This window comes from Emydura macquarii, unplaced genomic scaffold (assembly GCF_026122565.2).
Source record: "Emydura macquarii macquarii isolate MOO-44397 ecotype Brisbane River unplaced genomic scaffold, CSIRO-AGI_Emac_v2 contig_2457, whole genome shotgun sequence".
Taxonomy (NCBI): domain Eukaryota; kingdom Metazoa; phylum Chordata; order Testudines; family Chelidae; genus Emydura; species Emydura macquarii.
In genome coordinates, this window is record NW_027132594.1 from 846,629 (window position 1) to 865,252 (window position 18,624).

The 18,624-nt window shown below is 41.2% G+C and overlaps 1 protein-coding gene across 1 annotated transcript in view; it reads right to left on the minus strand.

Annotated features, from left to right (window-relative positions):
* The window catches only part of BIRC6 (baculoviral IAP repeat containing 6), a 354,060-nt gene that overhangs the window by 249,674 nt on the left and 85,762 nt on the right, over positions 1-18,624 (minus strand). The window contains exons 22-30 of the mRNA XM_067562654.1: positions 16,934-17,067; positions 11,524-11,670; positions 6,580-6,767; positions 5,458-5,772; positions 4,861-4,960; positions 3,785-3,999; positions 3,370-3,578; positions 2,694-3,040; positions 211-430 (exon numbers count right to left, since the gene is read on the minus strand). Coding sequence (XP_067418755.1) covers positions 211-430; positions 2,694-3,040; positions 3,370-3,578; positions 3,785-3,999; positions 4,861-4,960; positions 5,458-5,772; positions 6,580-6,767; positions 11,524-11,670; positions 16,934-17,067 — 1,875 coding nt within the window. The remainder of the gene's footprint in view (positions 1-210; positions 431-2,693; positions 3,041-3,369; positions 3,579-3,784; positions 4,000-4,860; positions 4,961-5,457; positions 5,773-6,579; positions 6,768-11,523; positions 11,671-16,933; positions 17,068-18,624) is intronic.

Sequence of the window (18,624 nt, forward strand, 5' to 3'; positions counted from 1 at the left end):
ATTGAAAAACAGGATCAATAGGAAATACAAAATCAGAATTTGCATTTTTTCACGCCTCTAGATTTCTATTGTTAGAGCTAGCAGAAAAAAAATACACCTGCCACCTTCCCAAATATCAAGTTAAAAACCTAACATTTTGCAACAAAATTATGTAAAATAATTGATATACAATAAATGTTACAACATATCTCTACCCCAAAGCAGTCTTACCTGTCTTGTGGGAAAATAAGAAGTTGCTCTGAGTTGTACAGTTCCTGCAAAACATTAGAGAGAAACTGCCCCCACCATCTTTCGCCTCCACACAGCTGAACAAGTAGAAGGCCAGTGTGTAATCGTATCTTTGGGGTCCCACTGATGCACAGATGTTTAAATAACTCTTCACAAGCCTGAGCATGAAATGTACTTTGCAGAACCACAGGAACAGAATGCCCTTTTAAGAGAAGGAAATCAAATGAAATGCACATGGACATTTAAGGGGAGAAGCGTTTGTCTTCTGATTTTAAAGAGTAGCTAGTTACTACATTCATAAGGAATTATATAAATTGGATAACCTTTTCTTCCAATCAACAGAAGATAAAAACAAACAGTCAAAGGCTCTCCACACACACACACAAAAAAACATTATAAAAGCTTTACATTTATTTTAAGTATGCTTCATTACATTTGACTTATTTGTAAAAGAATGCTCAGTCCTCCAGGATGTTAGTGAAGTAAGCTCAAAGTTAAACTGATTTTTCCTATATTTATAATTTTATGTTAGAAATTTCTAACCAGCAAAATGTAATTATTAAAGGTTAAGGTTCAACTTTTCAAAAATGCCTAGGTGCCTTAGGAGCCTAGATCCCATTTCAGTGACTTTTGCTGAGACTTAGGCTCCTAAGGGCTAGATCCACAAAGTGCTTAATTATCACTTTAGGCATCTAAGTCCAAAATTTATATCCTAAAAACCCTCACTCAGCTGTCACCTGACTTGGTAGTCACCTAATTTTCCGCTGATCAAGTCCCCATGATGCCTAAAAATCTGCTAGTGGGCATGTGCATAGTCACCTAAATCCTTTGACATGACATCTAGCTCATGCCTAAACCCTGGTGGGATCCTAAAAGTTGGCATTTCCTTGTGAGGCACAATCCCATAAGTGTGCTCTGAGGCTATGCCCACTGGATTAGGCCTCACACAAAACACATGGTGGTGGTTTTGCCCCCCTTTTTATCAATAGACTAGCATTTAGAGCATTCACCTAGAATGTGGGAGACCCATATTCAAATCCTCTGAGAGCAGCAGGGATTTGAACCCAACCACTGGGCTCTGGAGTATTCTAGGGTGGGTTTCCATCTCTCTTCAATCTCTGTTCCATTTTTTAATAAAATACTCATTAGACCAGAGACAGAAAAAATGCTTGTATAGTCCAGTGGTTAGGGCCCTCCCTGGATGTGGAAGATTCAGGTTAAATATTCATTGGAGCAGAGATTTGAAGTATTGTATGCAAAGTGATTGCTCAATTATGTTACCTAATTTAAAGCTGGGTGGACTGATTTAAGTCACCAATTATAATGATGACTTAATTAAGCAAGCAAGAAATCTTGATTTAAATAATTGATTTTAATCTTGTTTTACATTAGTACTTTTTAGTTATTTTCATAAAGAAAGATTCATTCTCACTGGCTGGTATAACCACTAAAACATATTGATATGCAACCAAATACAAGTTTTACACTAAATTCAGTGGCACTTTTTGCTAACCAACGGGATATGCTAAAATCAGATTTTTAAGTGTTTATATAGCTTAACCTACATTTTTTCAGTTCCTTGATTTTTTCCTTTTTTTATTATATTAAAATGGTGAATGATCTATTTCTTATTCATTAGATAAGGAAAATTAACACTGCCTTCGGATGGAAACTGGATTGACATCAATGGGAATTCGATGCCTTTTTGAATGCCTGATTAGGAACATTTGAAAATCCCATTAGGCACTTACCTGCATCTTTTAGGTGCCTAAAAAATTTTGAAAATCTGGTCCCAAGCCTTTAAAATTTTTAGAATAAGTAGACCTGATACTCTCTCGCCTGGTTTTTATTCACAGATTGGAAGAGGCAAACAAGCTTTCCTGCTCATTTCAACTCTCAACAGATTTATAGCTTTATCAACTTTGAATGAGCTAGTCCAAATCAAGAAAATATTCTGCTAGTTGAAACTGAAACCAAAAGTAATTAAAGCACAAAAGCTTTCCTGAATAACAAAAAGTAACTACTTATATTTGGAAAAATGTAAATACCAGCATTCATGCCATTATGAAAACTTAAAATAAGATACTTAATACAGTACCTAATTATTGTGATATTTATAAAGGTTGAGTGTTGACCTCTGAAATTCAAGTTTTCCCTTAATTCTGTATATAATTAAAAAAGCAGCACCCTTTATCTCATTAAAAGTTGATGAGAGCTCACTGATGCAGCATATTTTCATTTAAATTATTTTAAAATGATAGAATATAAAACTTTTCTATGTACTGTGTGGGACAATAAACATGACCACTACTAGCATATCTTCTTGTTCAAAAGGATAACTGAAGAAATTAGCAAATGTAAGCTCTTCAACGTTTCCAGAACACTGGTAAAAATGTTATTAAAGTATCAGTTAAATCAGTTAAAATATTAAAATTAAATATTAAAACACAAAAAACCTCACTAACCGTTGGAGGAATGAAGTAAGCTAAGTAAAGTATCCAGTAAGTATCTGATGATGGTGCGTAACTGCTCTGTGGAGGACATCTGAATCAACTCTTTTGGGTCAGGTTGTTCTTTTAGTGTCTTCCTGCTTGCACCTAAAGCTACTTTGAGCCTCTGTACAGCATGATGAGCCAAATTGAGTTGAAGCTGTAGCTGAATGCAGTCCTGGTAAGCCGAAAACACTCTACTGTCCTCCTCGACTGCCTTATCCGGCTTTCGCAAAAAATACTGAGCATTGTTAGCACTGTTGAGTGGAGGCAGGTCAATGCTTTGCAAAAGGATTTCCAGTCTATGGCATGCCAAGTTGTACCTAAAGGGGAAAAATTCCAACACACCTTTCAACTGAAATAGCAACACATATTTTATGATTTAAATTGCTAGAAACTGAATATTTGTTAATTTATATATACTATTAAATAAATATTGAAAATGGAGGGAAAGAGGTTTATTTAATTAATTTTAACCGCCACTATAGAGCTTATATTGTAACATCTGTACTATACTACAAGCCAAAGTTATGCTGGCTGACCTTTTTAAAACAAATCCTGTAAAGTGGCACTACAAAGTTACTGACATGGTATTTCTAGTGTTTATTTAAAACAAGTTTAATTGAATATTTGCATACACATTTCTTCTTACCTGCACTGTATGTCTTCTTGCAATGCAATCATCATTGTTAAATGTTGGTCAATTTCAGGCTGGTTTGTAGCCTCACCTTCTCCTCTTAGAGGATCATGCATTAACTTCAGTTCACTTTCCAATGGCAAGATATAGGTATGACCATAGTAAAACCCTAATGGGATTTTGGCTCTAGCATTTGTACTACCATATCGACCAATTACAGTGATCTGTAATGAAAGGTAATGTAACCTTTATTATTGCATAATTGTATTAAAACGGACAAAGCAAAAACAATTTAAAAAAAAACCTGACATTTTAACTGAGCCACACTACTCTAAAGAAAATTTAAGAGAAATCAAACTCTCATTTGAAACAATTTGAAACCATCATTATTTGTGGGAAAGCATTTTTCATTTTTAGCTTCTTTTTTTACCTTCATGAACCTGCAAACAGGTGGTGGTATTAAATCATGTAGAATCAGTGAATGTGTGCTAATATCAGTAGCTACCACCAACCGTCTTCCATCCACCTCTTCTCCTAAAGTCCAAATGTCAATTGACAAGGAAGCCAAGTCTCCACAAGTGGGAATCAATACATCTGTCAACAGCACAGGTCTCCCAAAATCTAAGGTCACAAATCTTCTTGCTCCTATGAAAAAAGTTATATGGCTGAAAGCATCAGGACCATTCCAATCAAACAAAATGCGAAGTCCAAAACAGTGGTTTGGGCTATTGATTCAGTATAGTTCAGAAAGACCATTTGTGAAGATTTGCACAACTAGACATCAAAGTAGTTAATTAAACCTACAATCTGACTGAAGATGTTCTGAATCAGAGACATGACTTCACTTGCAAATAAGAGTGAAAAGTCCAAAATATTTGACTTAGACCAACTATACTGATAATCAATTTATGCAGCAAAGTGTAACCTGTCTCTTGAAAAAGAAATTATCTTCCCCAAATTAAATACATACACATGTATATATGAAATATACAAAAAATTTAAATGCATAATGGTGTAACAATTGGCATTATACCTACGTAATTTTTTCTAAATCCTCTAGAAACCTACGAAGCACTGGAAAAACCTATTTGTTGTCCCTTCTTCACATGCTATACTGGCAAAATAGCTGCCTGTTTTTTCCTTAATTTCACCATTTGTATCATAGCTAAAGTTTCATAATTTCTGCTTGCTCTATATTAGGAAGCTATAGAGGGTAAATAAATAGCTAATATAAAGATAGATATTTGTGCCTTTCGGCAAGATTATTTCATTAAAGTACCTGTCTAAAATCCCAACATCCTTCTCCTACAGTATTTTTTCAGCTTGGTAAGTAAGTGTCCTTGTACATTCGGCTTTCTTGGATAGCAACAAAGTCAGACACATTTATTTACAAAGGCAAATAAGACTGCAGCTAGACTACTAATCCAAGTGTCCTAGAAACTATTCAAACTATCAGAAAATCCCATTACACAAAACCAAGATGTTAAGAAAGAGTTCTGGTTTTACCTGAGTGCATTCGTTCTATAATAATGGACTGATGAGGTGGAGGCTGAAGAAAATGTGAAGCGTGAGATATTGCAAGAGCAAGGCCAGATCCAAGTGGATTCTGAGGAGGAGGAAAGACTAGTAAAATTTAAAAAGTCATTAAAATGTATACTATTTTATATGTATATGTAGGTCTTGTTCATGTAAATCTATAAGAATGAAAGAAAACAATTCAGTACCTCATATTTATAGGTTTGATATTATTGATGTCACACTATATTTTGCACTAGTATGCACCATCAGACAATACTAATCAATGGATTCAAATCCACTGAATCCTTGTTCAAAAGGATTAATATTCCAGCTAATGGTTGTGTTACCTCCTATATAAAGAATTTTTTTTTTTTTTAAATATAATTTGGGACATTGTATGTCTTGCCTTGCTATAATAGGCCATATGAAAAGGGAATTCTTTTATCTAGTAGTTAAACGTTTACATCTGAACCAAAGTCACCAAACAGAATTGTTACTAATTAGTCAAGTAAAAAATAAAGACAGTTAAGTCATGACTGTTAAGAATATATTTGAGTGTCTCATTTCCATTAGAAAATTAATTACCGTTCTGTACTTGTTTGCATTTTTGTTATGTGCAGCAAGATTAACTGCTGGGGGATCAATGACTGAGCCAGGAAAAAGCTGAGCAAGCTCTGCATTGATAACAGCAGACACTGCCTCATTGGGTGGAGTCAAAGGTGGAGTCATAAACAGAGGTGTTGTTTTTGGAGTGGGTGGAATGACATCTGAAGGATGAATGAAGAACCCTGGTGCTGCTACTGGGTTGGAAGGCACAGAGTTGTGAACAGGACCGACTGCTGATGCTGCTGCAGCTGCCGCCGCTGTTGTCTGATGCAGTTTTGCTTCCAACTTAGCTTTCTGTAGGAAAAATAAAAGCAGTGTATGTAGAGTAGACCAACACTGCCTGTAAACATATTAGTAATATGCACTATGGATGGAGTATGTAACCTCAACTTTCATTTAAACTATGTAAAAATACACATAATCCAACCACCACCATTATGGTTCTATTAATTATCTAAACACTAGCTGGAAAAATGCAACACCGTTTAATGTGACCACGTTCACTTTGTATACAGTGTTGTTGCAGCTGTGTCAGTCCCAATTAGAGAGGCACAGAGAGTGAAATAATCTCTCTTATTGGACCAACTTCTGTTGTGCCTCTCACCAATATTCATTTTCAAATTTGGGTACTTAATCCAAAAATAAAATGGAGATTTATAATGTAACAAGAACTAGGATTTCATTTAAGGAAAAAGTAAAATTGCATACAAATCACAACTTTACCTTACAGGATTTTTATTTTGTGGAAAACTGGTACCATTATTAATGGCAACTCCTCTCTCTATTCCTGTGCAGTTCCTTGACTATACTGCTCTTCTGCTTGTTAATCAAAACTATACTCTTTATGAGAGTTAAAAACACTGATCAAATTCTCCACCTTCAAAACCTCACATGTACAAAAGTAGAATTTGAAAGGCCACAAAAAACAGCATGGCAAACATTTTCATCATTCTGTTTAATAAAAGTGACCCTCAGCCCAGAGCTGTCCCTCCTCACAGAATACACTATGAAAATGAAAAAAGAAAAGTATTGCTCTGTAACTACTTTCTCAGCTTTTGAAGTTTAGAGACAGCATGAAAAAATAGCCAAATAGCCTCCAACCTGTTGCTGAAGCTTCAAAAGCTGCTGCTGTTTCTCTTGCAGCACCTGGAGCTGTTGCTCGGCTGAGGCCATTGCATGAGAGAGAGACTGCAAAGCTACCTGGGCTGCTGAACTCAGTGCTGTCGAGGCTTCCCCAACCGTCCCAGATGAGAGGCCACCAACTGCTGGGGTAACCCCAAAGGTACTCACTGGCATGGAACAAAAAACAAAACAAAACATGTATGTAGAAAAGAAGCAAAAAAACCACTTTACATGTCACGCTTAATTCCTTTATAGATTAATGATAAAAGAGCTGACTACAAGCAAGATACAGAGAAAGTATCTAGTCGTAATCGTCTTACACAGCAAACTGGACAAAATAACATTTTCTTATGTGTTACACAATTTGCAGTCTATCTATGTCTAACTGTACATTTAACACACATTTAAATAAAGGTTTTACAAAAGGACTGGCTACTGTAACTGATTTCTTTTGCCAGGTGTGGTTGTAATGCAAACACACGTGAATGTGCTATACACATTAGTTAACAAATACAAACTTCTAAATTTAAATTTAAAATCTGGTTTCCTTTCGTTGTCATTCTCTAAGAAAGTGTAACTTACCATTTAACAAAAAACAATTACCTACCTTTTGTAACTGTTCTTCAAAATGTGTTGCTCATATCCATTCCAAGTAGGTGTGGGTGTATTGCATGCACAGTCATCAGAAGGTTTTTCCTGTAGCAGTACCCATCCGCTTGGCTTAGGCGCCCCTTGGAGTCGCGCCACCATGGCGCTGTACAACAGGCCATGCTGACCCGCCATCTCTTCGGTTCCTTCTTACCGGCGGGCTCCAACAAAGGGAAGGTGGGTGGGTCTTGGAATGGACAGGAGCAACACATCTCAAAGAACAACAGTTACAAAAGGTAAGTAACAGTTTTTTCTTCGAGTGCTTGCTCCTGTCAATTCCAAGTAGGTGACACCCAAGCTGACCATAGAAGGGGTCGGAGCTCACGGAATTGCTGATTGAAGCACTGCTCTACCAAATGCTGCATCATCCCTCGCTTTTTGGGTGATGACATAACGCAAGGTGAATGTGTGAATCAATAACCATGTTGCAGCCCTGCAGATCTCTTGTGTAGGGACATGTGCCAGCAACGCTGTTGAGGCGGCCTGAGCCTGAGCCCTTGTGGAGTGCGCTGTCAGTGCCGGGGGCTGGCACCTTTGCAGGATGTGATCTACAATGAAATCATCTGGGATGACACTGAGGGCTCAAAAGGGGGTCCCATCAGCCTGGAGAGCACCAGATTGAGGTCCCAGGTCGGTATTGGACGGCAAACTTGAGGGGCAAAAGCCTGTCCAGGCCTTTGAGAAAACGGGTTACCGTTGGATTGACAAAGATTGATTGACCACCCACCTCAGGATGGAACACAGAGATCACTGCTAGATGCACTTTTAGGGATGACACCACTGTCATCCTAGCTGTTTAAACCTAGCTGTTTAAAGTGCAGCAGATAGTCCAAGATGGAGGGTATTGATGCTTGCACTGGAGGGGCACCCTTCTGCATTGTCTAAATCGAGAATTTCTTCTACTTGGCTAAGTATGTAGCCCTTGTAGATGGCTCCACACGTCGACTACATGGGGTTTAGCCATGAAGCTTCCGCACTGTGAGGTGGAGGGATTCTAGGTTGGGATGCTGGAGGTGGCTGTGGTCCTGGATGTTTAGGTCTGACACCCGGGGAAGGGTGACTGGGACGGTCACCAACAGTTCCAGCAGCACTGTGTACCAGGGCTGTCCAGGCCAAGACTGAGCTATCAGAATGATGGATGCTCTTTGATCTGGAGCAAGACCTTGTGTCTGGATGAGCAGGAAGGACGGAAACACATAGAGCAAGCGTCCTGCCCACGGAAGGAGGAATGCATCTGCGATCGATCCTGGGCTGAGATTCAGGAATGAGCAGAACTTTTGACATTTCCTATTGAGCCTTGTCACTAACCGATGTACCTAGGGAACTACCCACCATTGGAAAACACTGTCCATGATGTCCAGCTGAATGGACCTAGAGTGGTTGCAGGACCTGCTGAGATGGTCTGCCAGCTCATTCTGGGTCCCCAGGAGGTAAGACGTTTCTAGGTATATAAAGTGGGCTATGCAGATCTCTCATAACTTGAGGGCTTCGCGGCACAGGGAAGAGGAGCGTGCTCCTCCCTGTCTGTTTATATAAAATATTGCTGTTGTGTTGTCTGTCCTGACTGATATGCATCTTCCTTTCAGATGGGATTGGCATGTTTGGCAGGCTAGGCAGACTGCCTTGAGCTCCCTGACATGGATGTGAAGCCAGAGCTCTGATTGGGACCACAGACCCCAAGTCCTGAAGGTACCTAAAAGGGCTCCCCACCCCAACTCTGACGCGTCCATGATTAGAGACATCGAGGGCTGTGGCTTGGAGAAGGATACACCCTCAAAATGATGGTTTAGCCCCTGAGGGTTGCCTCGCTGATCCCCAGCCTGGATTGGAAGGGGGCTGAGACTTTCTGTTGTTCCTGACCCTCTTCATCAAGTAGTCCTGCCTTGTCTGTGTAGTGTAGACCTGTGGAGGCAGTTGGGCCTTAAAGTGTTTCATCTGTGGGGCGGGTGTATGCAGGCCCAATTATTTCAGCATTGCCCTAGAATCTTTAAGGCTGTGGAGCTTGGAGTCTGCTTACTCTGAGAGTAGACCCGAGCCTTTGAAGGGCAAGTCCTGAATTGTTTGTTGGACCTCCAGAGGGAGGCCCAACACCTGCAGTCATAAGCTTCTTCTCACGGCAATTGTTAAGGACATTGTCCTTGTGCCAGAATCTGCTGCATCCAGGGCAGCCTACAGCATGATCCTCACTACTGCCTTGCCCTCCTGTACAACCGCTGCGAACTCTGTCCTGGAGTCAGCTGGGAGAAGATCCTTGAACTTCAACATGGTGTCCCATGAACTGAAGTTATAAGAGTTCAGAATCACTTGCTGGTTTGCAATTTGAAGCTGGAGAGCCCCAGTAGAATAGACCTTCCTACCAAAGAGGTCCAGCTTCTTTGAGCCCTTGGACTTAAGGGAAGGACCCTGCTGTCCCTGCCTTTCTTTCTCGTTCATGACCATTGACCCTGGGTGCAGGTGGGTAAAAAGGTACTCATGAATTTTAGATGGGGCAACATATTTTATTTCTATCCCCTTAGCTGTCGGGGAGATTGATGCAGATGTTTGCCACAGAATTTTAGTGGTAGTCTGTATGGTTCTTATAAGGGATAGAGACATTCTTTTGGCGCTAGAATGTCTACCATCGGATTCACTCACTCCATTATCTTCTCTGCTTGGAGCCCCAGTTTCTGGGCCACTCTCCGTAGCAACTCCTTATGGCCCTGTGGTCCATGTGGGATTGGGTGGTTGATGTTCCTACCACTGCCTCATCTGGCGATCAGGACAAGTATGCCTCGGGCAGTGTCTGATCCTCCTGACCCTCAGGATTGCGAGGCTCTCCCTCCATGGGGATGTCATGTTCAGTGCCGGGGTCATTCCCAGTGCCAATCCCCACTTCTCTCTCCGACTATGCCTTGGTGTCCGCTTCAGTGCTGCAGGGTGACAGCCTATCCTTCTGAGGCTAAGGACTCAGGATCTCTCAAGAAGGTCCCTTGTGCCTGGTGATATGCCCACAGTGTCCAAAAGGGCCATTGCACAGGCATCTATCACGGCACTGGCCAGAGCCCCATACCAGGGACTTGTCCCATGTCCTGTATGTGCCGGCGCCTTTTCGACTAGGGCCAGCCAAGGTGTACGATTCGGCCTCTGGGTCTTAAGATCTTGAGTCTGAGTGTGGGGACCATGATAGTACCGAGCGGGATGGTGCTGGACAACGGTGTCATGGAGAACGTGAATGGTGCTGCATCACAGCCAGTTTGCCTCTAGACAGCACCGTGCTCCTCTGCAGTGCTGGAGATCTTACCACTGGTGCTCTTTCCAGCCTAATGGGAGACCGCTGTGCTGTCATGGCTATCAGGTCCCTGGCTGCCATAAAGGTGTCTGGAGTGGAAGGGGGAATGAACTCCTCTACTGGACTCTCTCTTGCAGGGGCATCCACAGGCAGCGGACTCGACACACCCTTCTGCGGGTCCAAAGTCGATGGTGCCGCATCCAATGTGGTGGGTGCCGTGCATTCCTGTCTGGCACGCGCACAGTTGTCTCTCACTGCTGACCTCAGGGAGAGCGAGCGCCCCCTTTCAGTTTTCTTGTGCCTCTTGTGTGAGTGGGAGCAGTGCCAGGTTGACTCTGGTGCCAGTGAGGTGCTTCAGCCTGACCCTCCTCTCCTTCTTGGTCCTCGGGTGGAAATCTTTGCAAATCCCACAATGGTCTGTTTTGTGGGATTTGCCCAGGCACTTCAAACAGGATTCATGGGAGTCGCCCATAGGCATTGATTTATGGCAGAACCCACATGCCTTAAACCCCTGGGATTGAGGCATGTCTTGACTACCTGGGGAGGGGGAGAAAGATGGGGGGAAGGATTGCACAACTGAAACTTAATTAACGAGTAATAACTGATTACTACACTCATCTAACTATTTACAGGTATCTATGATCAAGACACTAGGGGAACACTTGCTGAAACAAGAGAGAAGAGTAGCTCCAACGACCATCATGGGCTGTAAGAAGGAACAGAAGAGGCAGCAAGTCAGCAGGGCCCTTTATACAGTGCCATAGAGGCGCGATTCCATGGGGCGCCTAAGCTGACCCAACGTGTATCACTAGGGAAGAAAACCTTCTGATGACTGTGCACGCAGCACGTACACACCTACTTGGAATCAAAGAACAACTAAAAATTTTAAACATTTGTGCAACTTCTGAAATTGTTTGAAAAAAGGAGTTGAGTAAATGGCATTCAAAAATCTAGAATACACTGATTTGTGTTTTAACTAAGTAGAAATAATAAAAGGTTGTATATACCAGTAAACGTACTTGCATCGTCCCTTTCTATCCTAGTTCCATCACTAGTTGAAACACAGGTAAAGTGCAGAGGCTCAACTTCCAGGAGTCCAGTAAGGGAGGTAAAGCTACCCTCAGCCGCTGCACCACTACTAATCTTCCCATTCCCTGTAAGAAAAAAATATTTTGTTCATCATTTAATGTTCTTTTGATAGTGGTGATTAGATTTATCAAGTATGGACTGTGTCAGCAGTTAAATAGAATCTGTGCGTATTTCTCACCCAACATTTCAGGAGGAAATCATTTAATAATACTACTTTAAGTTATACATTCATTTTTGTAAAAACAATGAGAGTCCTGTAGCACTTTAAAGACTTCAAGGGACTCTTTCCCATGGGTCCAGATGATGAAAATGTCATCAATGTAGCGTAAGTAAAGAAGAGGTGCTTGGGGACAAGTTTTGAGGAAGTGTTGTTCTAGGTCAGCCATAAAAATGTTGACATACTGTGGGGCCATGAGGGTGCCCATAGCTGTGCCAGTGACTTGAAGATAGCAGGTAGCTGAACTTTGTGACTTTGTCCTGACCCACAACTACTTCAGATTTGGAGCCAATCTATATCTTCAAGTCAGTGATGACATTTTCATCATCTGGACCCACAGGAAAAAGAGTCCCTTGAAGAATTCCACTGGGATTTCAATAATTTCCACCCCACCATCAACCTCAGCCTGGACCAGTCCAAACAAGAAATCCACTTCCTGGACACTACAAGACAAATAAAGGATGGTCACATTAATACCACCCTATACCGAAAACCAACTGACCGCAGTACATATCTTCATGCCTCCAGCTTCAACCCAGGACACATTACACGATCCATTGTCTACAGCCAAGCCTTAAGATGCAAACGGATTTGCTCCAATCCCTCATACAGAGACAAACACCTATAGGATCTCCATAAAACATTCTTAAAACTACAATACCCACCTGGAGAGGTGAAGAAACCAATTGACAGAGCCAGACGAGTACCCAGAAGTCACCTACTACAGGACAGACCCAACAAAGAAAACAACAGAGCACCACTGGCCATCATGTACAGTCCCCAGTTAAAATCTCTCCAACACATCATTAAGGATCTACAACCTGTCCTAGCAGATGATCCCTACTCGGCTCAAGCTGTGGGAGGCAGCACTATCCTTGCTTACAGACAGCCCCCCAACCTGAAGCAAATACTCACCAGCAACTGTACACTATACAACAACAACACTAATCCAGGAACCTACCCCTGCAACCAACCCCGTTGCCAGCTCTGCCCACACATCAACTCTAGTGACACCATCACAGGTCTAACCACATCAGCCACACCATAAGGGGCTCGTTCACCTACACATCTACTAATGTAATATATGCCATCATGTGCCAGCAATGCCCCTCTGCCATGTACATTGGCTAAACCGGACTGTCACTACACAAAAGAATAAATGGACACAAATCAGACATAAAAAATAACAACATCCATAAACCAGTCAGAGAGCATTCAATCTCCCAGGACACACTAACTGACTTGAAAGTTGCCATACTTCTACAAAAACACTTCAAAAACAGACTTCAAAGAGAAACTGCAGAGTTAGAAATCATCTGCAAACTTGACCCAATCAAACTGGGTCTAAATAGGGACTTGAAATGGTTCTCTCATTACAAGAAGTAATTGTCACTGTTCACACATTCTCACCTCCTAATCAATGGTTGTGAATAGGCCTCAACTACTCTAACTGAATGGACTTTGCTTATATCTACCTTCCCCATTGTTGTTCCTTACCCTTGGATATGTATATATATATACACACACCTCCTATCTGATTTCTATTCCTTACATCTGACAAAGTGGGTTACAGCCCACAAAAGCTAATGCCTGCAGAAATTAAATGTGTTAGTCTTTAAAGTGCTACAGGACTCTCGTTGTTTTTGCTGTATACAGACTAACACGGCTACCCCTCTGGAACTTTTCATTCATTTTTGTATAAATTTATCTTCAGGTGCAAGATTTTGAAAATTCTAGTTGTAGCTCTAACTCCTATCAGGAAAAATGGCAGAAATAAGCTAAGAATGAAGGCTGCACATTTCGTTTGTGGAGAAACTGGCAAGATTTTGACTTGTAAAAAGTACATCCATCAGCCCGAAGAAACATTTACTGATAAGATCCACCCACACTTGTGGGTGTCTTTGGGACAGTTCAAAGATTTCTCTAGACCTTCAAAGCTCAGTATTAAAATGCTTTACATTGGCCAGGAAGCCCAAGGAGAGTACTTCCAAAGCTGACACTATAACCAGCAACATTTAACCCTTATGATTTCCATCAGATTATCTTCCAGCATTTAAAACATTAAGCCACAAGTCTAACTACTGTGATTTAAAAGGTCTAAGATATAGAGGAAAGAACAAGTTTGAGATCAGGCAAGAATATATTTAAAAAGTATATTCTATTAGATTCAGAAGTTAATCAGCAGGTAACATCTCATGGAATTTGTAGCATCTGGAGTGACAGGACAACCAGATGGTAGCTTTGCAAGTTTTGGAGATGAATTTCTTTGCCTGCGAGATAGTTATTGACCTAGTTGAGTGGTCAGATACCTTGGGGATATTGCTTGTTAGAAAAGATACATGCTTTCTTGGATGATGACTTTAACCCAATGAGCAATGGCAGCTTTAATGGGTTTAACCCTGTCCTTTCTTAGGACTTTCATAGAGTAAGCAAAGATTACCAAGATTGCTAGAAAGACACTGTTTTATCTTGGAAGAACTGTCTCTCTCTCAAGGAGGTTCAAGTTCTGAAGGAGGATTACCTTGTGATGCATAGTTATCAGACTGATGGAAAGTAACAAGATGTGTCTTAACTAAGGTGAAGAGTGTGATGCAAAGACAAAACCACCTTGTTTAAGTAAAACTTGAGGAATAGTACTGCTAAGAAAGGATTAAGTTCACTTAATCTTTTCACTGAGGCAACTATGAAAAAAGAGGACAATCTGATTAATAGAAAATTGGGGATCAAGCAGGAACTCACATTAAGATTGCACTTTGGTTTGGGAACTATAATCTGCCAACTATATCAAGGCAGCCCAAAGAACTAAATACTACAAGGGTGAGTTATGAGAGTGCCTTGTCTTCCATTAGTTTACGATAGCTTTGAGTGCAATCATCTAACCTTAAAAGGAAAAGTTGATCTGACACTCAACTCAAGCTACTGTGAAAAAAGTGACAGTCCGATAAGAAAGAGAGAAAGGTTCAGTGGCTGGAGCACCACTTCAATTAATTAGGATCACTAAGATGAGGCATCACCTATGTAGTTATACATAAATGAAAAAGACCACTCGATTCCCTTGATAGTTTTTTCTGACATGTTTATAAGACTTAAGAACAGAAAAAAGTTTATTAACTCAATAAAGAGAGGTATGAGCAGGGACTATTACCAGATATGGAAGTGGTGCAGTACTGCAAAGAAAATAGATTTTATAGTTCTTAGTCGCTATGCTTGTTTTGGGGAACTCAAAATCGGCACCTTCACCTAACAATATTTTTCATCAGTTGAAAAGTTGAGCAATTGAGTAAAGCAAAAATCTTAGTTTCATTAAGTTGATGGCAGATTACTGATTGACATACTTGCCATGTTGCAGACAAAGTGCAAGTTTTTCAAGTTAATCAGGAACAGGAAAAGCTAATTCCACCTCAATCCGTAACTTCCTTCTAGGGTGAGGGGGAGAAATGTCTTAACTGGAGTAAAATTAGCTTCCTCCAGGAATAATTTATTCCAGTCATGGGAACAAATAATACATGTTAATCAACTTTTCAGAGCAGTCAGAGACAAAAACCAGTAAGAGGAAAAAGAAGGATTCAATTCTCCATCTTCAGGACTGCTATCCATTAAGAGTCCTGACTTCTTAGATACTTAGTAGCTTTTCTTTTCTTGGAGACTGTGCTCTTTGGCAAAGTTGACAAAAATTAAGCCTCGTGGCTTTTTAACCCATCTAGATTTCTCTTGATGCTTGTCTTTTGGGGGTCAGGGGATTTAAAAGGGGAGTCAAACAGTCAAGTCAGACTGTTCTGTCTTTCAGGAATTGCATGACTGATGGAGACAGTTAAACAGGGTGGGTATGACCTGCACCAGAGTTTTCATATTGAGTTGAGAGGCACTCTAAAAGCTTATGATGCCAAGATGGATTTTCTCTGGATTGGTGAATGCACTTTCAATAGCAATAGGGAACAGCTCATTATTGGAAACATAAGAAGCATAAAAGCCACAGCTTTGAGATTGGGCGGGGAGGAAGGCACGCCGGGGGAGGAAACTGAGAATTTAGTAGAAATGAAATACCGACCACAAATGGATGGGTGAAACAAGAGGACCTCATTCACAAACCAATTAAAAAATTAATGCCTGAACAAGAGAGAGGGTTTTCATAATGATGCATCACACACAAATGAATCAGTGTTATGTAATGTCTGGCACCACATTTCAAAAAGCATCAAAACAAGTATCTAATGTGACAAAGTCAGGCCAAACAACTACAAGAGGGTGCGAGAAGGCCGGAATGTCAGCCCCAGAATGTTAAAGGCCCTTTTTCTTACAAACTGGGAGGAGGTTACCTCAGGCCCATTAGAGGCACCTGAGCCCATTTCAAAGGCAGCTCCAGGCCTATTAAAACCCAGCCTCTGGTGGGTGCAGGGGGAGGGAGGAGAAGCCGTGAGAGACAAACAAGCTGTTAGAAGGCTTGTGATAACAAGGAAGTAGGCTTCTCTAACCCAGGAGACTGTGCTTCTCCCCACAGAGGGAACAACTAAAACCAGGCTCCAGCTTGGGGAAGGACTGACACTCCCCTCCAGAGCCGCACCACCAAGACTGCAGCCCCACCGAAGGCGACCAGGGAGAGGTATTCGTCCCGAGTCCCACCACCACCACCCCCGTGTGTCGGAGGGGCATTCCTCAGACCTGAACCAAGGCCCACCCCAAACGCTCTAAGCCAGAGACACTGAGGGGAGAAGCTAAAAGACTCATCCAGGGTGGGGCAGATTTACTCCAGGCCTGTTCTGCCAGAGGTGGGAGCTTAACCCAGAAAGACTGAGGGGGTGCCTTGGCACACTATCTAAAGTTGTCATGAACATCTATATCACCAGACTCTATGCATGAAAGTAATTATCTTTAAAAAAAGAGTCATGAAAACAAGTTGAGGAGAAGTTACTTTCAGAGATAAATGTGTGCTCTTCATTTCTTAGAAGAAAATGTTTACAATTTCACAAATCTAATAAAAGATTAAAATACAAAGTCACTTAAACACTACAATACTATATACTTAATAAACCAGTAAAAGGGAAAAAATACACTGTTCACAAGAGTTACTGTTTTAAAAGTTTCAGATTAATTATTTTTTAAAGTATGCATACCTGAAAGAACATCAGATAAATCAATTTCATCTGACTGTACACCAATGCTGCTGTTGTATACATTCTTACAGGAAGAGCCACTCATTTCCAAATCAAAGAGAACTGGATCAAAAGGTGAACTGTATAATCCATATCTGCAAACAGAATAAGACAGTTGAACACCTCTTCGGACATCAAGCTGTAACTGTAAATTAATGAGAATTTACAGAGACTCACAGAAAGACAAAGACCAAGTGGTTTGATTTAGGATTGTGGTTGTATTTATTTCAATGGACTGAAACCTCACATGCCTTTTGTTCAACCAATGGATTTTGGAGGTTACTAATTATTTAAATTTCACTAAAACCCTCTAAATTGGCACACATTGATGGACTGGCTATCATCTTGATTAAGCAACTGTCACCAGAACAGTCTTGAGGATCCAATACAATGTTGTCCTGAAAATATTCAAAACATGAGAGAACCCCCCGCCAGCTATAGCTGGAGACTCTTAGGAATGACAATTCATATGTCCAATAGCCACCCAGCAGCACAGCAGTATATAAACACTAATTCAGCCCACTAGTAATCTAAAGCAATAAAAACATACTACTCCTCTTCCAATACCCATAACCATGCAGTCTTCCACAAAGATTGTATTTTCAGCATGTCCTACATCTCTCTAGCAAACAGAGCTGGTTGGAAACGTTCTGATGGAACATGCTTTCATAAGAAAAAATGTCAATTCATTGAACACTAAACATTGTGCAGAAACATCTTCTTGACTTACAACAGTACACAGGCAGGATTTCAGAACTTTCCTGCCACTTCGCCTGCCTTCGCTCCTCAGCAGTCCACTTAAAGGATTACCTCTGAGTCTGAACCCCCGAGTCCACAATTCTGGGACAGTGCTCCCACAAAGACTGCAAAGAATCTGGGGACCCTAGGGCTTCCCCAGCTCTCATAGCCCACTTCCCCAAGAGTTGGGCAACCCAGGGAGTCAGCTGGCTTGGGAGCCTGGAAGTCCTGGGACAGGCTTGCAGGGGCCACAGCTATGAGGCACCCTGTCACAGGGATTGCCCCAGGTTTGGGGACCCTCAAGACTTCCAGCCTCTGCAAATAGCCCACGAATCCTGGAAGCCCCACCATTCCTGATTCCAAGGCAGTCAGTATGGCATCTCTGCCATGACAGAAACTTTGGAAGCCCAGCAGCTGTTGGTTGAAATTCACATGATTATTAGTTTCACTGCTGCCCACTACTGAACAGCAGTGGTGAAACCAACCGGTGTGTGCTCTAAGACAGCTTCAGTTAAAATATCATTCTATCTTTCACCCCATGAAGTAGGTTGTGGTGAAGGAGATATCCATAATACACGTTGGACTGGCTATGATCATACTATCATCCATGGTCTCCACGTGTACTGTTCCACTCAGCCCCAAAAGTCAGAACCCAACACTTTGCACGGACAGACTGCCCGCTATTGAAGATGACATCATGAGGACCTTTGACAATGCCTCAAGTCTTTTCCTTGAGATGATGCTAGTATTGATAAGGGCATTGCACTGATTTGCCTAATGGAAAAAGTAGTCAATGACAATAGGTGTACCAAGGGAACAAAAAAAAAAAAAAAGCTGCATATCCTGACAAGTAACTACCAACTTAAGAAAACTTAGCAAGAGCATTATGTTGTAGCTACATGTGTGAAATGTTT